Source organism: Chelonoidis abingdonii, chromosome 2 (genome assembly GCF_003597395.2).
Source record: "Chelonoidis abingdonii isolate Lonesome George chromosome 2, CheloAbing_2.0, whole genome shotgun sequence".
Classification (NCBI taxonomy): Eukaryota; Metazoa; Chordata; order Testudines; family Testudinidae; genus Chelonoidis; species Chelonoidis abingdonii.
The window spans coordinates 226109834-226135118 of NC_133770.1; the positions used below are offsets into that span (position 1 = coordinate 226109834).

General features: G+C 38.4%; 1 protein-coding gene across 1 annotated transcript in view; it reads left to right on the forward strand.

Moving 5' to 3' along the window:
• Nucleotides 1–15729: 15729 nt before the first annotated feature.
• LOC116821785 (chloride channel protein C-like) overlaps nt 15730–25285 on the forward strand; it is a 112096-nt gene continuing 102540 nt past the window's right edge. The window contains exons 1-5 of the mRNA XM_032775196.2: nt 15730–16002; nt 18230–18359; nt 20712–20792; nt 21736–21911; nt 24107–24199. Coding sequence (XP_032631087.2) covers nt 15755–16002; nt 18230–18359; nt 20712–20792; nt 21736–21911; nt 24107–24199 — 728 coding nt within the window. The 5' untranslated portion in view covers nt 15730–15754. The remainder of the gene's footprint in view (nt 16003–18229; nt 18360–20711; nt 20793–21735; nt 21912–24106; nt 24200–25285) is intronic.

The following is a 25285-nucleotide window of genomic DNA, read 5'->3' on the forward strand; positions in this document are numbered from 1 at the left end:
AAAACCCTATTTTTTTTTTTTTTTAAATTATTTTAAGTATTCATTCTAGAAATGACATTAATTAGGCCACTTGGCCTAAGCAACTCCAGAGCAATTTCTAAACTGGACTGCTGAAAGTCTGTCCTGCTTCTGTCTTTTCATCCTTGGAACCATCTTCTGCAGCTGCCACTCTGTTTTTCCATGTCACATTTTTTTCCCCCTGCACTTATTTTAACCGCTTTTTTAAAATCTTCAAGCTAGTTTCCTTTTTGTTCTGTCTCACTTTCTCCTTACCCCAGTGACACATAAATGAGACACATCAGGCCTTATCATTTTTATTAAAACATCTTATACTACTGTTAAGAACCGTGTGGACGTGCCATATTTATCCATCTGCGTTCCATGCTTCAAGTGCCAATGGTGCAATTTCACTGGTTAGAATGAATTCTGCCCCTTCAACAGTGAATTCTCCCCCTTCTAATTTTACTTATTCCTTTCTCACTATAGTTGTAGTTGGTGACATCCGTGGGTTAGTTCTGCTATAGGTTTCTCAATGTTGTTCATGTTACCTTACTGGAAATGAGACACTCTCTAATGTCTTGTGTGGAAAATGCAAAGATTTGTCTAGTTTACTAAAAAAAATTGTAACCTTGGGACTAGGTCAGTGACTTGTCTTTCAAAACTTCATCAGTAATTCTCTTGAAAAAACGAATTAATCAAAAATCACCAACAGCCAGGGAACTTTCAAGTTTGGTATCCTTATTGCCTATCCCTAGTATGAAGAAAAAGTTGTAAGAAAAGCAATAAACTAAGCTTTATTTTTTTTGATAGAAAGTTTTAGGTGGTGGTTGTCAGTAGAGGAAGGCTGTATTTGAGAGTCCTTAAACACATCTGACACATTTCCAGAGTTCACTCAGTGAAATGATAGCTGTCAGCTACCTCATGTCCATGTTATAGAACACATCACAGTATATGATGGAAAATTTGACTGAAGTGATTTCACAACTATGTATTCCTATTCCCTAATTTTAAATTAATTTAGATGTTTTGGATTCCGCTAAATAAACTAGCAGTGCTAGCATAATGGAAGTCTGTATGTAATCTGTTAAAATAGAAACGGAACTATTCAACTCAGAGAAATAAATGTTAACTTTCAGGAATCTCTCTTTAGATTAAATAACTGGAAGAGATTGAGATACATTGCCAGACTGTCATATGGTTGGTGACAGGATTAACAGACAACTAGTGTGAGGGCGGAGCCATTGAGAAACTCTCTCTCTTCACTGAGTGCTGAATATAGAAAAGTGTTGGCTTTCCGTTTGCACCACATGTTGTCCAAGTTAATTGTGCAATGTCTATTCCTCCTTTTTTTGTTCTTCAATTATGGATCTCTGTGGAAATCTGCATGCCAGTTACAGTTTTTGAGAACAAGATCCATTTTGCATGTTGCAGACAAGCTGCACTTGATTTTCAAGTAGCCACTCTGTTTGTACAAAAGGGTAGCTACAAAACCACTCATCATAATGAAATCTAAGCAGGGCAATTTTGAAGCAATATCCCCCTTGTCCTATTGAAAAAAGGCCAGAATTGTAGGATTGTTGTACGTAGGTCAATAGGTGAGACCCTTAAGGATGATTTCCTACTGTTAAAGGATTCAAATCATAACTGCTTGTCCTCCAATTAGGTCACATTATGGTTTGATAAGTCCAGTTTTTTGTCTGGTAATTTATTTTCTGTGCTTTTTGGGGGGTAACTCTTTAAACCAGGTTTTAAAAAATGTATTACTATGTTAGTATTATGATACAATAGGATTTTTAAACATGGGTTTCCAATGGTTAGTGATTTGTAATTTAATAAAAAAAAGTTTGTGCCTTCTTTGTAAGTACAATACTAGGGTAAATGGAGCACCAATTTAAACCAAACCAGATGGGGGAGAAAAATCAGAAGCTCCACCTGTAGTGCATTTTCAAATTATGTTGGAGAATTGGTATAATAGAAGTGATCTTTAACTGGAATTTAAATGTGTGCTGTACTCTGATACTTAGCGAATGTGCTAAATTAAATTCTGGGTAAATGCATAACAGGAGAAAAATTTACCTATGTTGTATTAATTTCATGTACTGTAGTGACTTACTGTTTAAAATGTAATGAGTTGCCCTTTATTTCTACTACCTGTGCTATTTCTAATGTTCTGTATTCTTTTACATTTTGCAAGAAAGTGCAAAGTATTGATATAATGCCTGATCCTGCAACATGCCTGGCACACTCAAATCCCCTTAAAAGTCAATGGTATTTGAGGAGGTGTATGTAGCATCTTGCAGGGTTGGACCAAGAGTGAGAATCCTTAAACCATTGTAAAAAGAGGGATATGGATGCCCAGCCAGCCTTAAATGTTCATTGTTACTGTGAATACATGTAAAAATTATGATTAGGACTGTCAATTAATTACAGTTAACTCACGTGATTTAACTCAAATAACATTAATCATCATTAAAAAACTTAATTACTGGTTTAATCATACTGTTAAACAATAAAATACTAATTGAAATGTTAAAATATTTGTGGATGTTTTTCTACATTTTCAAATAGTGATTTCAGTTACAACACAGAATACAAAGTGTACAGTGCTCATTTTGTATTATCTTTGATTACAAATATTTCCACTGAAAATGATAAACAAAAGAAATAGTATTTTTCAGTTCACCTAATACAAGTACTGTTGTGCAGTCTTTATCATGAAAGTACAATTTACAAATGTAGATTTTTTTTGTTACATAACTGCACTCAAAACCAAAACGTGTAAAATTCTAGAGCCTACAAGTCCACTCAGTCCTACTTCTTGTTCAGCCAGTCGATAAGACAAACAAGTTTGTTTACATTTACAGGAGATAATGCTGCCTGCTTCTTATTTACAATGTCACCAGACAGTGAGAGCAGGTATTTGCATGGCACTTTTATAGCCAGCATTGCAAGGTATTTACATGCCAGATATGCTAAACATTCATATGCCACTACTGGCTTTGGCCACCATTCCAGAGGACATGCTTCTATGCTGATGATACTATTTAAAAAAAAAAATGCATTATTTAAATTTGTGACTGAAATCCTCTGGGTGGAGTGGAGAGGGGGATTGTATATCTGCTCTGTTTCACCCGCATTCTGCCATATCCTTCATGTTATTGCAGTCTCGGATGATGACCCAGCACATGTTGTTCGTTTTAAGAACACTTTCAGTGCAGATTTGACAAAATGCAAAGAATGTACCAATGTGAGATTTCTAAAGAGAGCTACAGCACTTAACCCAAGGTTTAAAAATCTGGAGTGCCTTCCAAAATCAGAGGGATGAGGTGTGGAGCATGCTTTCAGAAGTCTTAAAAGAGCAACTCTCCGATGCGGAAACTACAGAAACTGAACAACCAAAAAAGAAAATCAGCTTTCTGCTGGTGGCATCTGACTGAGATCATGAAAATGAACATGCTTTGGATCATTACTGAGCAGAGCCCATCATCAGCATGGACATGTTCTCTGGAATGGTGGTCAAAGCGTGAAGGGGACATACGGATCTAAACCGCATCTGGCACGTAAATATCTTGCGACACCAGCTACAACAGTGCCATGCCAAACCCTGTTCTCACTTTCAGTTGACACTGTGAACAAGAAACAAGCAGCATTATCTTCTGCATATGTAAACAAAATTGTTTGTGTGACCAGTTAACTGAACAAGAAGTAGGACTGAGTGGACTTGTAGGATCTAAAGTTTTACATTGGTTTCTTTTTGCAATAAGTTTTTTTTGTACATAGTTCTACGTTTGTAAGTTCAACTTTCATGATAGATTGCACTACAGCACTTGTAATAGGTGAATTGAAAAATACTGTTTATTTTGGTTTTAACAGTGCAGATATTTGTAATAAAAAGTGAGCACTGTACACTTTTTGTATTCTGTGTTGTAATTGAAATAATATTTGAAAATGTAGAAAACATCCAAAATATTTAAATAAATGGTATTCTTTTGTTTAACAGTGCTGTTAATTGAGATTAATTTTTTAATTGCTTGGCGGCCCTAATTATGATTAATGGAGTGTGTGGGTGACATGCGGCCAACATTACAATGCAAGTAATGTATCTTGCCCTAAAAACCAAATTGTAATCTACAAGAAGATAAATATTTGGATTATTGGATACTTTTAAATGTGTAGGGGGTTTGATTTACTTAGGTGAAAATGTATTTCCCCACTGCAACAGCCTCTGGGAACATATAAGTAATTAGAACATTAGAGCAAATATGTGGGACCTGATTATCTGCTTAACCACTGCTGCAAAAAGACTGTAAAACTGACCATCTGAGAATTCTACCAGTATAGAGGCAGTTTAGAAGCTGTACACTAGCCCCTTGCAGCTTCTGATGTAGGCAGTATGGCCAAAAATATGTCTACACTCTTGCTAATCTCAGCTGCAAAGGTACTGTAAAGATTGCTTAAAGCTAGCTTTGGCCTATCTCTCCTCTGTTTGTTCAGGTCCCACACAAAGTGCATTCCAGCCAGACCCTCAAAGGGCCATAATATTTTGATATAGTATTCATAAGAAATGCAGCTCTAAAGCATCTGTTTTCAAAATATTCTAGGAATTTAGGAATTGCCATATCAGAAGGGAGCAATGGTCCATTTTAGTCCTCTCCAATAGTAATAGATGCTTCAGAATGATTTTTCAAGCCCCTGAAATGTACCTCAATATCCTGAGACAGGCATGCACACTTTTTTCTGAACTGCTTTGGTGATCTCTTTATTCTCTATAACATGATGCTTGATAACTTATGTTTTGTATCACAAGATGCTTCTTGGCATGCCTGCTGAACAATTTTTGTACATTTCAGGCTTTCCTTTTCTGTTGCAGACCTGATTTGGTTTTGTGCTGAAATGACCCAAGGCGTACGTCATGTCCAAATGTTGAAAACATAAAAGTAACTTATATGTGCTTCCAAGTTGGGAGAAAATACAGGAAAGGATCACATATGGCCAAGAAAAGACTATAGATTTTATTAGTTAATATTCAACCATGCCCACTAAAAGTGTTGCATTTCTATTTTTATCTTTTTTGAGACACTAATATTACTCTTTCTATAAGAATGAAAGTGATGTGTTCAGTGGTTAAAATCAGCAACTTTTTTATTTTGATGGTGGTACCATTATTTATTTTTTAAAAATACAGTGTATTTAACGCATCTGTATTCAACTATAATGCTAAACTGTTACAAATGAATATAGTTATTAATCCATAGAATGAAATTGTCATACCTACTCTTTAAATAGCATCCTCTTGTTTAAGTAGTTTCACTGATTTTTTTTTTTTTAATTTCGTTAGCATTTTAAAAAATGATGAAATGTAAAGCAAGTTCACTTTTATTATTTATGGTGTTGTCAGACTCTATAAACAGATAACCTAATGGTTGATGGTGAGATGGTGCCTGATTAACCATTATTTGGGATTTCCTGATAAGTGCTAATGCATTTTTTCTATACTAATTTATGACTTTCCATCATTTCTTATGGAAACAACCCAACCTCCTGCTTTTAATATATACAGTATGTATAATATATAAACATGGTTTGTAGTGTGCGTATATACTCTACATCACAGATAAAAATGCATGTTGTAGATCATATTTACCCCAAAATACCCCTAAGGAGGAGTTATGTAGACATAACCAAGGAAGATGTTTTCATCAGCTGCATTCTGTGTGTACTTTTTTTCTCTCCACAGTGATTCTTAAATTATGGATATATAAGTAATTTAGTATGTTGGGTGCTTTCATTATGCGATAGGGTCATTCAGAGAGTATGCAACTCTTTTTAAAAATGCATCAGTGGAAGAAAATAAAAGGTAGACTGGTTCTCTCTTGTTTTAGCTGGATAAAGATTCTCTAGGAAGTGATCCTGGTGGCTGTAAAGGCAGCTGTTACTGACTGGACAGTCTTCATTGAAAGTAGCAAAGATCCTGTGGCACCTTATAGACTAACAGACGTATTGGAGCATGAGCTTTCGTGGGTGAACACCCACTTTGTCAGATGCACCCACAAAAGCTCATGCTCCAATACGTCTGTTAGTCTATAAGGTGCCACAGGACTCTTTGCTACTTTTACAGATCCAGACTAACACGGCTACCCTGCTGATACTTGACAGTCTTCACTGAGAAGACATTGAGTTGAATCTTAACGCAACAGACCTCGAAAATTCAATTTCTGTCATCCAACATTAAGAAGAACGAAATACTCTGTATTTATGATGAGCAGCTGAAAAAAGTAGAATTAGGGAATTTTGCAGCTTTTCATAGAATATCAGGGTGGGAAGGGAGCTCAGGAGGTCATCTAGTCCAGCCCCCTGCTCAAAGCAGGACCAATTCCCAACTAAATTATCCCAGCCAGGGTTTTGTCAAGCCTGACCTTAAAACCTCTAAGGAAGGAGATTCCACCACCTTCCTAGGTAACCCATTCTAGTGCTTCACCACTCTCTCAGTGAAAAAGTTTTTCCTAATATTCAAACTTAACCTCCCCCAAAAATGGAAGTCTCCTTGGAGCTGGAATCAAACCAGCAACCTAAAGATTCCTACAGGTAGTTTCTCTACAGTCCTCCACTCTACCAGCTGAGCTATTGAAAGGACATAGAGAGAACCTGATCATATGAGGTGGCATCACTATGAGACAGAGATATATAGATTTATTTTATATTTCAAGAAATATGGTGCCCAGAGGCCTCTGAAGGCCTTGTATCCCTTGTGGAAAGCAAACAGTTGATTAGGAAGCAAAACTCCAAAACATAACTTGCAAGATTGGGCCTAATAACCTGTGAATTTCTCACAGTAAAAAATGAATATCTTGAAACTAGGAAAATCATAAAACAAAATTGTTACAGGAGGGTAACTTGTGTGTTCTTATTCAAACTATTCTACTATCTTTGACAAATAATGTTTTGGGGTTTTTTTTTTACTCAATTTCAGTCAACTCTGAGATGGATATTTTTGGCAGCAGTTTAGTATTCAGCCATATTTTAAAGGAACATACCTATTTTTTGAGGGTTTTTGTTTTTTGTCTTTTATATATAGATACACTGATCAGTTTTGCACATTTCAGGAAGATCCTGACACTGAGGGTTGCAGGTATCTGGAGCAGAGGTCATTGGGTGTGGGCTGCCTTTCACAGGAAACAAGGTTCCCCTTATATAGTCTGCTTGTGCATGTTTCAAAAGAAAAAGTAAAGCAATTCTCAGTGTTGGATTAAAGGTCGTCTAAATAGGCTGTTCTGTGACTCTAGACTGAAAAAATGGATATTTGAATTCCCTCATTCTGATGCACCAGAAAAGTAGTGCATTCTATTTGGGGCACCTCATTAAAATAACTCCTTTAAATGTTTTCCCCTGGCAGAAGGTTAAATACTTAACGTATCATGTTTGCTGAGGATGGACAAAAATGCATATATGAAATGAAGAGAGAGAGGAAAAAATTGTTTGTTTTTCTATGTTTGTCCTATTTATAATTTCAGCATACATTGCTAAATACTATAACGGGCCATAAACAAAAGAGACACTAACAATAATATGCCAGAAAGTTGCTTAGAGCTTTTGGGTGCCCTCTGAGATTGATGGGAAGAATCCTATTGACTCAATGAACATTGAATCAGGCCCTGAAGATATAAAGATACCCTCTGTTCAGTTCAGTTCAAAACTGAATGAAATAGGTTGCTAGGCATCACAGTAATAGGCTTTTTTATATGTAATTAATTATTCAGACTGCCAATACATTAGGCAAATAGTCTAAACTAATCAGATTAACTGGTTTTCAATACCTTTATAAAGATCAAAGCTTAAATTTAGCCATTTGTATTTCTCTGATATAATTTATAATGAAGCAGTTATCAATACTGGAGATGATGAGCTTGAAATTTGAATGTTTAGAGTGGTATGATTTTCAGAATGGTGAGCATCCACAGCTCCTGCTGACTTCAGTGAGTTAAATTTGTATCTAATTTAGAGCCAGTGTAGGGAACTGAGCACCAGGTCATGAGTTCATAGTAGCTGAGCTAAACATGTGTTGGTGCATTTTGAAAGTTTGCAGTTTTTTCATAGCATGTGGCTTCATTCCTAGTTTTGAGTATGAATTACAATAATCCAGACCAGAGCTCATGAAAATGTAGATCATAGTGGCCAAATCTGTGGCTGATAGGATGCAGTACAACCTTTCAGCTAGTCTCAAGTAGGTGTTTGGCTATTTAGGCATCCAAAAGGACCCCAAGGCTGCTAGATCAATTTAACAATCTGAGGACAGATGCCCTCATTGGTAGGAAGTGCTGTTGAGTACTCGAGTTCTCTGAGGGACTTCACTCTTCCTAGTAGTATCACTTCTGTCTTGCTGCTAGATTCAGCCTTAGCATTAGCCAGCTGCTCCATGTACTGTTTTCAGCAAAACACTGAAAAAAATAGAAGCTCTTTGGGGCAGAAGCTGTCTTTTTGTTCAGTGTTTGTACAGTGCCTAGCACAATGGAGTCCTGTCTATGACTGTGACTCATATGCGTTATGATAACAAAAATTAATAGTAGTGCTGTTTGCGTATGACATGAAGGAGAATATAGAGCTGGATGTCTTGGTGTGTTTCCAGCACTTCAGGCAGTGTTGTCTTCAAAGTCTTGCCATGGCACTATGCAGATATTGAATAACATGGAGAGCGGATTGAGTCTTGTGGGAGACTCTGTGAGGAAGGCTTGAGAGGTGAACTAGCATTTTCCCATAACAACCTTCTAAATTCAATCTGAGAGGAGGGAACTGACCCATTTTCCATTCATCTCTTCCATCTTTCAGAGGTAGGACAGGAATATTTGGTTTTCAGCATTATTAAATCTGCAGTGAGGTCCAGCAAGATGAATTTGGGCACATTTCCCTTGGTTGCGGACAGGAGAAAGTCACCCCCTGAAGCTTGAGGGAGAAGAATCTAAGATACTGACTAGAGATGATATTTTTGCTAGATTCTTGATTAACTTGCTTTAAAAAGGGAGGCTAGACATTACGTGATTTGAGTGATGGCTTCTTTAGCACTGCTTAGACTTCCATGTTTTTACATGGATGACAGATTCCCCTTGTTAATAGGGGCCGCATGAGGTCTGTTTGTCTTTTACAATCCAGGAAAGGCAAGTGTTGCAGGTGGTGGTTCTGATTAGAATGAGTACTTCCATAGCTACTATTTGCATGACTGGGTTGAAATCTCATGAGGAAGGTTTTTGGTGCTATGACTAGTTTGTTCCCCTTGATGGCCCTGAGGCTTTCCCAGATAGAAGCTCTTTCTGGAAAGAATTGTGTTCCCATATTGAATAGAGACTGTCTGGTTTACAAGCAATTTACAGTTACTTGAATTTTTGTTTTCTAAATGTTTTTTCCTCTTTACTTTCTGTTAGCATGACTGTCCAAACCAAAGTACTTTCTACCAAACCAGAAAAATCTCTGATCTCCTGCCCTGCAGTATTGCCCTGAAGCAGTACATATTATTTGCAATATTTAAACTTTATGCTCATACCAAAACTGTTCATTTAACCATGTATTTATGTAAAATTCAGCATCATGTATGAAACTCCACAGGATGCAAATTTTTACCACAAATGCAAAGATTCATGTCTGATTTTTTTTTTCCCTTCCTCAAAAAATATGGTTTGCCATTTGAAATAGTGGAAGAACCTGGTTGCAGATTTTCATGCTATTGTGATGTTTGTAGATATTTCTAGATAATGAGATGTTTTTGTCACTTATTGATGATATTTACATTTTTCTGTTACACCGTCACTCAGAATATGGGTATTTAACATTGATTTGTTATTTTTAAATCCTATAATAATCTTAACCTGATTGGTAATGTAACAGATTGGGTTTTTAGTGACATCTTGAATAGACAGAATATAAAATTCAAGCGCTCCATTAAACCATTTTGCTTTCAATCTGTTAGTTATATAAGCTTCTCGTGCTACTGACTGATAGCGATGAACAATACTTCCCAGCAGTTTAAAAAAAAATATAGTTGAAAACATACTGGATTATCTCCTTGAATTTGATTGAAACTTCCTTGTTATACAAATAACATAACAAAGTTGCATATCAGTCTCCAGTGCTCCATTGTATTCAGAAATTAATTCCACATTCCTTTTGTGATCTATGATCTAGAATGTATGGGTATAATGATGTACAATTACTATTATCTGTATTGCAATAGTGCCCAAGGAAGACTATATGCACTGTTTTGCTAGACATAAAGGCATGATCCCTGCCTCCCCAATTCTTAGAATTTAAGAAGATAAGTGATATATGGCAGGCGAGGGAGATGTATACTATTGAGTATATACAGTTTTTATATGTATACTATATGTTTCTTAGAAAACATCTCACCTATGTCTGATTTGAACTGGGGTGCCAAGCAAGTGTCTGGTGTCTGCACACCTTCCAATACAGAGAGCTGAAATTCCACAGGAGAGTCACCTAGATAAAATGGCAACTGGGCACTTCATACCTACAGAGAGAGCTGTTGGTGTGACATCAGAACTATGAGAGTGAACCTTGAGTGGTTCAATATTACCTAAATCAAAAGTTAGAATTCTAGCCTAGTAATCAGGGGTTATAATGTGTAATAAATCTTCTTGTTTAATGTCTGGAACCTGTTTTATTTCTATATTTTCAAAGTGAACATGCACAATCATGGCCACAGAACTTACATGCAGATCAAGAGTGAATTACCTCCCCCTCCACCACAGATAGACTGATGTTGGCAATATCCATCAACTTCTTTTTCCCATCAGCTGGCAAGACTGTCCCACAGTTGCTTGGCCATATCACCACACCCCACTAATGGTTTAGATCAGTGAGTAGCAGTAGTTCAAGTGCCTCTTTACAGGTCTGCCTCCAGTCCCAAAAGAGGTGCTTTGCTTGGAGACACCACCACTTGACCCAGCTTAGCAATTCAGCTTTGTTAAGGTGTTGGGTATGCAGGGCCTCACCGGACCCCATTCAGCTGTCTGTCCTTTCTGTTACCTGTCAATGAGAAGTTTTCTCAATTTGCATTATCATTTGCTGCAGAACCCATATGTGAATGGGACACAAGAGAACTTAGGATCCTAGCTTCTTGGAAATGAGCTCCTTCCTCATTCTGTGAGCAGAGTAACCCCCAAAATCCAAGTTCATGTATATTTATGGTGATGCCAAGTGTCTGTAAAGGAAATATGGGTAAGTAGCCTATGCAAATGAAGCTCTATGTGGCAGCACTTTTTCCTTCTGGGGTTTCTGGCCTTAGGGTTACACAAGCACATCTTCATTCTCCTGCCAGAAGTCTCTCCTCTGTGTGAAGGATTTCAACATCTAATATTGTGGAGGCAATGACGGTAGAATTTACCAGTGACCACCTTCCAGAATTCAGTGGAAGAGTCAGCTTTGCAGGATGGCCTCAGATCAAGGAGGGAGTTCCCAGCATGGATTTTGGAGAAGAGAATCTGTCATAAAAGGCAGTAGAGCTCTTCTTCCTCATTCATACTATGCAAGACAAAGATGTGTACCCTAAAAGGACCTTTGTTGAATAAAAGGGAAAATTCATGCTCACCCATGTTAGAAAAAGCAAAGTAGATGGTTTAATTGTCTAATCATGAGGTCTGAAACATCTAGACTCTTTGGGACTCAAGTTTGAGTTCTGACATGGATGAAAAATTCCTTCATGCTCCCAGTGGAGATCAAACTGAGCTCCGTGCAGTGACTTTGGTCCACAAGAAAGAAATTTCTTAATTAAAAATTTCCATAGGCTCATGTGGAAACATATTACAGGGCCTAACCAGCCCTCCAAAGAACTGCCTGTCTGAAGGAATTAAGCAGAGTTTTAATTTCAGAAAAGGGACATAAAAACATGGGCTAACTCAGAGGCCCTTGAAAACACTACCCCCTGTATTGGGTAGACAAGCCCTTTCAAAGTGTTGAATGTCCTCTGTTGCATTACATTTTTTGCATCTGCACTACACATTAAGGTGGCTTCATTAATTTGCCACGCAGTTCACCGGCTTTTGGAGGGGTTATGTCTAGATTTAAGTCTGATTGGAAAAGGGGTTGTGAGCCTAAAACGCCACCTGGCACCTCAGAAGAGCGAAGAGTAGAGCTCAGCCACACAAATACAGGAGATTGACTGACTGTCTCTCTGTTCTATGAGATCATGTAGATATCATCTGTTGTGTAAACCGAAAGGTAAACTTGGAATAAGGCATATTTATGCCATCTGTGAGGAACAGCTTGATTTTTAGCCTGATCCCCTTTCTCCAGAATTTAAGTTATTTAGGTATGTTCTACTCATTTCTATGCCTGTTCAGTAGATTTTTACCTTCATATACACAGTATGAACACTATTATGTACAGGGCCATTTGTGCACACAAATGTAACTCAAAATATTTATATATTGTATAAAATTTATATATATATGCACATACAAGATGTACATAAATACATCGGGTGAAATAGACGTCAATGGGTAGTTTTCTTTTTCTTTACACTCTCTCCTACTGCCCTCGTCCCCATTTTGAGTTTGGAGCAGAATTATAAATCCAAGCAAAAACAGCACACAAATTTTAGTACTTAATTATAACATACGTTTTATCACTCTGAGGAGGAGCAAAGCCAAGAGCTTGGCTACTTGTGCTCATTAAAGACCCTAATATTCTTTAGGCAAACATCAGCTGAATTCTAACTCAGATTATTGTTATGCCTCCCTAAATTGTGCCTGAAGTTTCAGTTGGAAAAAATATTCTTCACTCTTTGCTCTGAATTTTTGCATAGTGTTTGCGTGCTGTTAAATAACTGCTGGGTTCCCTCAAGTTGGCTATATTTCAATGTTGTTGATGTAATAGCTCCTTGTTATCATAGCTCTATCAAGAATACCTCGTGTATTCCTAATGCACCCATTGCTGTGGTATCCCAGCACCAAAGACACAAATTAAGGACAGCACTAACATTTTTCCTAAAGGGACCTCATTCTCCATCTCTCTGACTATTCTCCTTTTTCTCAGGGTTTGACAGAAGATCGCAATTCTTTGTTATACTCTGTAAAGTGCTTTTGAAAGCACTTGGAAGCAAAGGACCAATACAACACTCAGATACTAGAGCAATGGACACATGATATAAGGACCTAAGTGGATAGATGTGACAGTTAGCAGCCCCTCCCCTAACAGCTAGTAGCCTTATAATAGCTGGCAACCATTAAAAGAAATTGGACACCTCATGAACACAGTAGCCTGAACTTTTGAACTGTCTTTCCTTATCAGTTTTGAGGCAGTTGGAGCTGGTCCTAAGCTGGTTTTTGCTGAGCAGATTGCAGAAGTGCAGGGTTTGCTAACCACCAATCAAATGCTAACACAACCAAAGCCTGTGTGTAAGTGTGTATAAAAAAGTTATTGGTTTTTGTATGAAGTAAAGTTTTTTGTACCAAGGCACTCCTTTCTTCTGCAGAATAAAGCAACCTTTCCTTATCCCTGTCTGGCTGTCATTGGCTCTCAGCTAGGCGGACCCGACATTTCGGTAACAGTTTCTGGCACCCCAGATGGGACCCTCCTAGCTTGGACATTGGATTCTGGACGGCTGCGGTGAACTACGAGCGGCGCCACTGGGGTGTTTAGCCCCTCTTCCTCACTTCACCGTGGCCCCTGGGGTTCGTGCTCCGATAAGGTGAGCTCTAATAAAATAAAAAAATAATAGGGTTCTGGTTATACTGTGGTTACTTGGTTACTGTATTTCTGTCTTATGCCTTTGGGTGTTAGGTGTGTGGGCAAAACTGAGCTTCTTGTTCGTAATTCCTCAGGGTGGAAGCTATAGCATGCGAGGAAGCCCTAAGGTCGTATTAAGATCCTTCTGTTCCGCCCCCTGTAGCAGTCAGTGTAAGCAGAGATTGCTGGCTTGAAATTTTTAAATTAAAGAAATTGGACACCTCATGAACACAGTAGCCTGAACTTTTGAACTGTCTTTCCTTATCAGTTTTGAGGCAGTTGGAGCTGGTCCTAAGCTGGTTTTTGCTGAGCAGATTGCAGAAGGGCAGGGTTTGCTAAACACCAATCAAATGCTAACACAACCAAAGCCTGTGTGTAAGTGTGTATAAAAAAGTTATTGGTTTTTGTATGAAGTAAAGTTTTTTGTACCAAGGTACAAGGCACTCCTTTCTTCTGCAGAATAAAGCAACCTTTCCTTTTCCCTGTCTGGCTGTCATTGGCTCTCAGTTAGGTGGACCCGACATATCAGTAACATAGATAATGCAGATGTGAGATCATTATCAAATATAAGATGTATCTGACTTTCATGCATTTCTTCCAGTTAACCAGCAGTCACACTTAGTGATTCTTCTTACCCCAGCCATTTAACACTCATCACTTGCAGCCTGACCAGGAAGCATTCATGCGAAATCTGAAGAAATCTGCTGTAACTTTTCCATATTATCTCATTGCAAAGCCAACTGTATATAGCAGCTGGAATGTAGCAGATCTATCCTCCTCTGTCCTGTTATGAATTACCAAAAGCCTGCACCACAGAAGGCAAGCACACAGTATTGTTACTTTATTTTCTGTTTAAAATAAATATTTCTGACCTACTGAAGTATATGCAGACTGGTTTGCCCTCATCTGACAATATGTTCTCATAAAAATGCCCCTACAGAGTGGTTGTGCTATGCTGATTTCTGGTGGTCTTTTCTCCCTTTTATTAAGTTCACCTTAGACCTGTTTGCCAGGGTAGAAATACATTTCAGGATTTAATGAGAGTCTCAGTTGAGCGTTTTTCTTTAATAGAGAAAGAAGAAAACAAATAATTAAATATAAATAGAAAAACCAAGAGATACTTTTGTTGCTGTGGGAACATAATCTATCTCCTATTTACTGTGTATTTAGAGGAGCAAAGAATCGTATGAATTTGTGTTGTAGAGTTAATTTGTTCAAGAATGAAAATTTTCAACCATCTTTACTTGTGCCATTTAAGTCATTTTTAAAGAAATGCTCATATAATTTTCAAATCTTAAGGACCAGAAAGCATTCCAATTCATTTCAATGCCCATTTTAGGGGTTTGAAAGAGCTTTAACACTCATTGTGCCCAACTCTCAAGATTGTACATGATTTGTGATTAAGTATGTAGGCAGATGTTGGTGATGAATTTAAGTGAAATGAGAGATACAGTTCAGTAGTTTATAATTAAGCATGTGCCTGAGCTGAACACCCTCAGTGTTTGAGGATATTTGGATCAAAAGCTGAATTCTGTAGCATGGATCTGTTTATGCTTATATCAGATGCAACCTTTTTATGGACAATGCATGCACAGTACGGAGGGTTCAATGTATTACTTCAAATGCTTCAGCATTCTATTTTTTTTATTGTCTGTTTACATGAGTTAACTAAGACTTTTGAAGAACGCAACATGTGTACAGTTGACATTTTACAAAAAATCTCCCTTTTTAGAAGTCGTCTTCACTTGTACAGTCACTGAGGAAAAGCTAGAATTATTTCTGACTTACCAATCCACAACTAAATCCCTCTACATCAAGTGAATGCTTCCCCAATTCTAGTTCATGCAAGCTCTCAGTGACACAACAAGCCAGATCTATGTATGGTCACAACAAACCAAACTCAAAACATAAATCAGCTGGTCTCTGGTGTATTTTTCCATCTTTCTCTTCATTGGGAAGCAAACTGACTAGTGTATTCTGTCTCAAACAGTTCTTGTCAACACTCCAACCTGAGGTTTTGGAAATGTCGTCCCTTCTTTCCTGTAAGAGGTGCATGGATAATAGTGAAGAGCAGATGCTGCTGATAGAAGAAAGGCCTGATTTGAGTCATTCTCTGGATCCTAGGAGGTGTTGCAGCAGCAAGCAAGATGGCTTAGCAAACTCTAATTGCAGAAAGGAGGAGAGAGAATGTCAAGCACCCCAAGAGAGTTTGGATTATTTACCTTCACACAGTAGAGTTTACAAGAAGTGGCTACAAGAGAAAACGTACAGGTAACAATGCCCCCAGTACGTACTGTCCTGTTCCTCTTAGATCGCAGGCAACTTGTTTTAACTCTGATTAGCACCAAACTGTAGATAAACAAAAAAATTGAAGGGTGTAGGTCTTTCTAAAGAGTAAATTTCTTCAACTGTGGAAAATTGGGGAGCAAAAAGTCTATTTACTGATATGTGCACTTCTCTATCGTAGTTTGAGTGCCTCACATATACTGATGAATTCATCTTTGTAACACTCCTGAGAGTTAGAAAAGTATTATCTCCATTTTACAGCTGGCATCTGAGGCACAGAATAAATTATTTGGCTAAGGTCACACAAGAAGTTTAAGCTAGCTTTATCTTTCCTTTTATGCTGCTCAGAAGGGTGGGAGAGTCAATAAGTTAAGTAGATACTAGAATCATGAGATAAATTCTTTTATTTGTGGAGTTGGGGAGGCAGAATGGTCTTGTGGCTTATACCATGAACTGGACATCAGATGACCTAGATTTTGTTCTAGCTACATAAACATACCCCATTCCCTTCTGCATCTGTGCTAGAACATTTTCTTATGCCTCTTTGTCTAGCTCATAAAATGGTTGGAGTCTACATATTCTAAATCATAGAGGTTCTGAGAGACTAAATTCACTAATACTCACAAAGTGCACTGAACTAATTATATGCAAGTTGCTACTGAACTGCAAAGCCTTACTTTAAAAACAATGAAGTGAATCGTGAAGGATGGTCACAAAATGAAGGGGGTAAGGGAATAAGTGGGCTTTTCATTTATTTCCCTATTTAAGAAAATGTTTTAATGTAATTGTACCCAAGAAGGGAGGCAACTGGACAACTAACCTTTTTATTCAATGTCACTTCCCTGAAATGCTTATACCTTACTGAGCATGCAACTAGTATGACCCGTTGTACAATTTGTACAATTTGGAAGAAAATGGCATGTTAAAGACTTTACAAGGGATTTGGGGGTACCCTCTTCAGGGGAAATTGACTGCAAATAATCTGTATTCTAAAGCCAAAAATGTTCTCTCCAGAACTGTTTTATGAGCCCAAGAAATAATCTCTGTCAGGGATGATTTAGCAGTAAATTATACCTTATGCTAACCGGGAATTATTTGTATAACTCCATAGATATGCACTCTATTTAAGAGATATATGAACTAGAGGCAAAGACATAATTTTATATAATTTATGCTTTGTGTCAGTGAATTAACTAAAACTGGGGAAAACACAGTAAAATTTTTGAGGCCAAGATGATAGAGATAAAGCCACTGCTGCCATTCAATATTTAATGTTACTTAATAGCCTTCTATAACACTTGGCTTCTTATGAGTGCAAAGATTAACTGCCCTATTAGCCCTCACATAACTAAACTGCATGATTTCAGCAAACATTCTTTAGTGCTGGGCTCTGCCTGGGCCCACCTGGTGAGAGGTTATAGTGCCACCGGACCCCTATGGTTGTCTATATGTAAGATTTTAGAGCCTTTTTCCAATAAATTATTGGTAAAAAATATTGCCCAGGATGGTAGTGTCCTATAGTTGGTTTTACTATGTGATGCCTATTAGGTGATTGCTCTGAAATGAGTTGGTGATCCAGATCACGTCACAGGTATTCCCCCTGTGAAAATCTTCACTACAGTGGATGCTTATTGGGAGCCCCTTCATCTCTCAGCAGAGACCAAGTGTTACATAGACCTGAAGAGACTGCCAATGGGGTGGTCCCTTCAAGTCAGGGATGGGGCAGGGTGGGGATATGAGCAATGCCAATAGAACAGCTGTAGCATGGCCATGGACAATAGAAAACTTCAGTTTTCAGGGTTCTGAGTCTGGAACCTCCATGAGCACTCAATTCACTAGAGAGGAGGAAAAACACCTTTTTTTTTTGTTTGTTTTTTGTTTTTTTTGTTTCTCAGATACAGAAATACTATTTCTTGGCCCTTGAGTTTAAAAGTTTTAACATCCCTCTGTGTGTTTGTGTTATGTTGTATCTACTATAAAATATATTTTGAAGTAGCACTGTCTAACTCCTTAGCCAAATGGAACTGATTCCCAAAGGAAGATGTCTTTTTGTGAGTATATGTAGTCTTCTTCTTAATATACCAGGTTTGTGTGGTTTGGCCTCTCTTTCAGTCAGATAATAATCAAAACAAGCATACCTTTTTGCGGGAGGCAATTTGACAAACCATCCTGAGCTCGCTGCAAAGGAGTAATGTTACTATTTCATTTTTAGAACTGACTGGGATCGATGGATGTTGATGGGGCTAATTGGAATAGGAGTAGGAATGCTGGGATTCCTGACACATCAGATAATTGACTATCTCATCAAACTAAAATGGGAACTGGTGAAAAATTACCTCCAGGTGAGCAGAGGAAAAATAAATTGGCCTCTCTCTTTTTACTTTGTTCTGATTGGTAGTAAAGCTCCATGAACATGAAGTTTTTACTCAGCTACTCTACTGGCATCTTCTGTCGATGATTTTTTTGTTGAAGAATTTCTTCCTAAAGGCTTGAATGAAGCATCTGCTGACTCACTGAGAAATACAATAGCTGTCATTCAGTACATGATAAGCAGTTGGTTTAGCAAGTCTTCTGTATATACAGGCAACTATTCGGTAAATGTGATCCATAACAAACTCTTCTGGACTGATCTGCAGATCTGAAAGGAAAATTAAACCAGGTTTAATTTTCTAGAAAGCTGTTTCCATCAATCACTGTCTCAAAAGACTTCTATTTCTATTAATCAAACTTTTTCAAGACGTGGGGAAATCTCTTAAATTAACACTATGCATGTCAGTTATTATACACCTGTGTACCAAATTATGGGCTCAGTTATACAACTCCCTACTCTCATGAGTAATCGCATGGCTAATATGTTTTATTGCATGAGTAGGGATAGCTGGTTTGAGAGTTAGATTTGCATCCGAATTTTAATACATTGTATCTTGAAATTGGAGCTAAATATGTACATGCCTATGGTAGCAGATGGAAATAAAATTCATCTGCATCACTGATAATACAAAAGCAGCTAGAAGAGTGGCTTGGATGCCTATGCTTCAGGTTTGTAATGGCTACACACTCTGGAACCAAAGGTACAAATCCTGGTGGAGTTAACTCAGGCTCAGTCTTTCTAAGACAGACAAACTGAGTACCATGCAGTTTATTGTGTGTGTGCATGCTTGCTTGGTTGATTGGAGGTGGTGAGGACCTGATAGATGGGAAAAGAAGGAAGCTGGTTGTCAGTACTTGGCAAGCCCACAGTTAAGAGGTTCATATCTTGAGTAGGAAAAATGTAGACATTCTAGGCTGGACTCTGATACCTGAGCACAATGGGTATGGACAGGTATTCAGATATCAGTGATGAGCATGGTCTGAATACCTAATGCATTTGTTGGACATCTCATGAGAAGTCAAGACTTTGAAATAATGCTTCCAAGGCCTCCTCAGCTGAAGGGAGCTTTAAGGACTTCAGAAAAATGCAGAGGTGGACTTGACATCTACAGGAAATGGGGGATGAGAAGATGGGTGTACCTCTGAGATACAAGATCAATTAAAAATAGGTTCCAGTAGTATGACCTATATGATCCTCTGAGTCTGCCAAGAAACCAGATTTTGTCCCCCGGCATTGTAAGCGTCCTAGTACTGAATCACAAAATTTCCATTGTGTGTGTCACTGTTTCCAAGCAGTCGGCAGAACTCATCCCACTATCCTTGTGGTGGTGGTGTTGCATTACAGTAGTGCCAGAGACCACACTAAGATCAGGACCCCTTTGTGCTAGTTGCAGTACAAACTAGTATTGAGAGGGTTCCTGCCATGAAGATCCTACAACCTAAGTTCATTCTCCAACTGCAGAGCATCTGAATTCAGTTCTGTTTTACCTTTCTGTTTTGCTGTTCTGTACAGTACACTAGAAAAAAGACCTGGCATGAGGTGTAGACAGGAAGGTTGAGGTGGTCTGCTGTACTACTATGATTTGGGAAACAAAGGGGGCAGCTTTGGCTTGCATACAAAGTGAATCAAAGCTGAACATTTGGGAATTTTATAAAGTATGTGGGTGCTGATGTGCTTCTGATGAGTTCTGGAGACAGCATGACTGCAATTAATCCAAACACAAACAAACCAACCAACCTTGGCAGACTGACACATGTTTAAATTGAAAAGCCTGAGTATAAGAAATGTCACTTTATTAAAGAAATAACAGAGGGAACTATCTAGATGAATTTATGGTTAGTATTACTGGGTAAAATATAAAGTTGTAATAGGTTAAGGCCCCAGTTCAGGAAAGCATCTTCATTCAGTACAGCACTTAAGCACATAAGCAATGGAGTCAATGGAACTTGAATAAGTTCTGTCCTTGTTTGGGGCCTTCAGGGAACACTAAAACATTCTTTGCTATGTTGTATGAGCATGGGCAAATTGGTATGGAAAACTAATAGCCACTGTGAACCTTTGCCCTTATCTAAAACCCAGACTCAACCCCATATTTTTGAATAGTCTGCAACACTTGCTTCTCTCTTTCTCCTATTTCCATTCTTGTATGCTGTAAATTGTAGGACTTGCTACAGTGGGTTATGTAAGAAAATGGACAAATGAACTGAAAAATATATCTCTAAATATATATCGCTATATAGTGTTGGCAGAGGGTTTGAGGCAGTACACATACTTGTTTTCTATACCATTGCTTATGCTAATAAATTATTTGTAAAACTGGCAGAATGGCAACTTCCACATGACCTGGATTTGCATACTTGGGTCAGGACTCGCCATGATTGTTGTATCTTCAGGGCTAGTGGTGGTAAGTATGTCTCTTACTCAACTACTTTAAAATATCAGTGGAGTTCTGAGAGATGGAGACTTAGTTACAGAAAAGGAGTCTTAGAACGTATACCTTGTATAGTCCTCACTGGGAAACAGTCAGAGGCCCAACAAAAGTCTATAATGCTGAGATCAGGCAAATCCCTTGCTCTTGCATTTTTTTGTTGTTGCGTCAGTGCCTTCTAAGTGCTACTATAGTTAAGCATGATCAGGATTTCTCCATGATTTCTCTTTTACTGGCTATGTAGGGATCCTGGGGTTGATATCCAGTCTGAGATCCAAATTCAGGCCCTGTAAGCCAAATTCAGGCCATGCAATTCCTATGACAGTCTCAGGCAAAATAAATGGTGGTGTAAATGGTTGTGTAAGTTATACTTTAGATATACATTGGTCATAAAATGGATACAAGTGGCAAATTAGCGTAACTTGCACAGAGCTGGGGCCTGATCCTAAAATAAACACTCACAATGACTTCAAATGGGGTTTGGCTCAGACCTCTGTGTAAAATTAGTGTAACTTACATTTCCAGTTCTCCTTTGAGGCTCCAGCTCCTCTACTAGACTTCAAAACCAACACAGAAAGCTGGTCTCCCATCTACCATCTTATTGAGTTCAATTTAATCCCAAGAAGTCAGCTAGTAGCCTCGGGGGTTGGGGGTGAGGGTGAGGGGAAGGGAGGGGAAGAGAAAAATAAACGTTTAATTGAACTTTCCAAAAAAGCTAAGGAAAAGATATATGTGGGATACACATATCTATTTGCTTAATACAGAAGTCTTGAGCTATGTAGGAAGAGGAACTGAAAGAATGGATGACTTGATAGAACAAGTAACTGTAAGTTGTGAGAGAAGTTATGAAGTGTTTGTGAAAGCTGCAATTATTAGCTGCAGGTGGATCTGAATTCATTTTTGACTCTTCTCTTTACAGTTCTTTTGCCCAGCAGGTGCACCATATGGGCTTCCAGAAGTCATTGGGTTTTTGAATGGTGCTTCTATTCAACACATTTTTAATGTCAAGACTTTTTTGGGGACGTTTGTTTCTTGTGTGCTGGCTGTGGCTTCTGGGCTCTTCTGTGGACCGGAAGGCCCTATGATTCACTTGGGGTAAGGAACACCATGCAAGAGTTTGAACTCTCGGGGCCTGATTTTCCATTGCTTTACATCTTCTGTAATCACTTACACCTGTGCCAAGTGGATGTAAAATGCTCAAATCAGAATTATTTTCTCACACAAGTGGTGGTATTTTACGCCCGCTTTGCATGGGGTAAATGACTGCACAAGGTGCAAAAGAGTGGGAAATTGGATGCTCGGGTTCCGTAAGATCCTTAGATTACAAAGAAGACAACCCACAGTTATAGTCAATAGTGACCACAGAATTGGTCAAAACTGCTTCTCTCTCTTTGCAATTCCCACAGAATAGTAGATTGCAAGTCAGAATGGAGCTGCACATTATTTAAATCCCAGTGTGATGTCATATTTGTAGTTGGGAAAGTAATATCAGAATATGCTCTTGCCGAAAGAAACATTCAATTTATTTTTTTGCTATTCAAATAAAAAGAAACAAACAGAAATCCTCCCAGTCTTTCAGCTGGGTCCCTGGGAGAGGAATCCTCTCCTTTTATTTCCTCCTGTTGAGCAGTCTCATGAGTGGGGGTGATAATGTCAGGTTCTTTCTGCTTGTGTAGTATATTTCCTTTTTTGGCTGACTTGTTAGGGTAAAGTATTTATCCTTGAGGTTTGCTCTCGTCATCTCCCTCAAACCCCTTTCCTGCACTCTTATCATTTTACTCGTACACAGGTGCAGCAGTCCCCAAGGATGACTCAGGTTTTCAAAAATAAGAGAGTAAGGTTTAGTCAGAGGCAAACGCAACCATTTCAGACAATGATTACTAAAGCCTAGCTCTCCTTTTTAGGTTTCTTTTGTTTGCTTTACTTTTGTTACAGGCGCTCAGTGGCTGCAGCTGTAATCCGCCCCCCGCCGTTTAGTTTTGTAATAGTGATGCATGATCCAAACAAATATAATCAAATTTCCATAAAGAAAATCAGAACAGTATTAACTTAGTGCCTTAAAAATAGTGGCATAAAGAACTAATTTAATTAAAATTTAAAATATCCAATTTTTATTGTACATCAACAACACAATTTTGTTACAAAGAGTCTTATACAAAGAATATAAATATTTTTATGATTTTAAATGTCAATGGAAACTGTTTTCTTGGATTTAAGTGCAGCCCTGAAGCATTGTCTGAGACATAGTATAGTAAATGAAATCACTATGCATCTTCCACTGGGAGACTGCATTGCTCTCAACGGTGATTAAACTTGAAATGGATGATTTGAAATGGACTATAATTAAGGTTAAGATTTTGTCACCAAAGACCTTCCAAGAGACCTCTGTGACATTTTCTGCTTCAGCCCCAGGGCAGCGTGGCTGGAGGTGTCAGCTGGCAGAGGCCCAGCGGCTCTCAGGGGCTGGCTCTAGCGGCCAGCTCTCAGCCACTGCAGGTAATGGGGAAATCCTTCAGCACATGCAGGTGGTTGGGAGCCCCCCCACAGCTCCCAGCCACTGACGACAGCAGGGCTTGTGTGTCCCAGCCACTATTCCCAGCCACTGTGGGCAATGGGGGCGTGCGGGAGGGACCTAGAGCCGAAGCAGCTGTGGATGCTGGACCCTCCTCACCCCGTAACCTGTCTGTGACTTTTACTAAAAATAATCGTGACAAAATCTTAGCCTTAACTATAACTACATTGTTGTACGCAGTGTAGCTGTAGCCATGTCAGTCCCAGGATATAAGAGAGAGAAGGTGGGTGAGGTAATATCTTTTATTGGGCCAACTTCTGTTGGTGAAAGAGACAAGCTTTTGAACTGCACAAGCTCTGTGTGGCTCGAAAGCTTGTTGCTTTCACTAACAGAAGTTGATCCAGTACAAGATAATACCTCACTCACCTTCTTTCTCTCTCTCTTTCTCTAATCCATCATGTCAGTACTCTTAGGCAGATGTCAACATGCAGCTCACCAAAGGAGCCTTTAGAGTCTTTCTTCATAGTACATGTTGTGAGGGGCCCTTTTCATCTCTGAATTATTAACCTGGAAGCCTTTAATAGCTTCCTCTCTTGTGTCAACAGGACTTTGCATATTGAAAAGCAAATGTGTTCTACAGTCCCGTGTTACCCTTGTTGAAGTCAATTTAGCTTTGCTGCTCTGTAACAGCTGAGGATCTAGCCCTTTTATCTTTAATGTCAGTTGATATGTGAATAGCATATTAAAAATAACACTCACTTTTATATTGTTATTTTAGGGCAACAGTAGGGTGTGGCCTGTCCCAGTTCAAGTCAGACACCCTTGGAATTCAGCTGCCCTTCTTCACCCGGTTTTGGAATTCAGCTGATAAGTATGTAATTGATCAGAAATAATTGCAACAAAGTCTTCTGAGACACAGTTGCCATATGCTGACTCTCAAATCAGATGCATCAAGGGGTTAATCAAAAAGCCAGGGGCTAATAGAATTTAGCAGAGAGTTGGAGTGAATGATCTAATAAGATTCTAGTCATCGCTGATATTTGTGATCTTAAATGGAAAATACTGGGAGATATTCCTGGCCCTCTCCATCAGAAAGTAATCTCTTCCTCTCTCTGTGATTTCCATAGCTGTGCTGGGCTCTAGCAAATGTAGAGCCATAATTAACACAGCTTGTGATAAATACGTATGTTGAATGCTTATGAAAACAGTGTGCTTAACACTTGGGACCTAATTCTCTGTTGCTTTGCACCTTGTGTTTTCATTCACACTGCTACAAAGTGAGTGTAAAATACTAGACTTTTGAATTTAGATTTGTCTAAATTAATATAGCATTAAGATACTTGTATATTTAGTTAAAATGTTTTTTCTTTCGTCCTGGCTATCCTGAGAATTCCACAGTTTCAGTTCAATCTAGACATTGTGCATAGGAGACACAGGCTTGTTTCCTTTTTTCTCCCCGACTGTAAAATGATAGACTGTTCATACTTTCTTTAATCTGAATCTTCTCTGTTAATGAACATCTGTGGCCTGGATTCTGCAAACCTGCTTTTGTAAATACTCCCACTGAAGTCAAAGGGATTAATCACATGAGTAAGGATTGCTTGCATCAGTAAGAATTTGCAGGGTCAGGCTCTGTCTTCTGGATATTGCTCATTAAATAATAAATAAAAAGCCCCATATTATACTGGGGTTTTTTTGTTTCCAAGGCAAGGGCAAAGCAGGGCAAAAACCTCATTTGCCAAAAGAAAAGGCCATTGTGAACTATTTGTGGCTCAAAGGATAATCATACAGTACAGCTCGTACGATATGTGATATGCTTTGTCTTTAACTTTCATCTTCAGTTAGTGAAATAAATCCTGAAACATGCCTATTAAAACAAATTGTTACTCATGGAAGAAATTAGTAATTGCTGTAAGAGAAGCAGTAAAAGATTTTGCTTTTGTTTTTTAAAAGTACA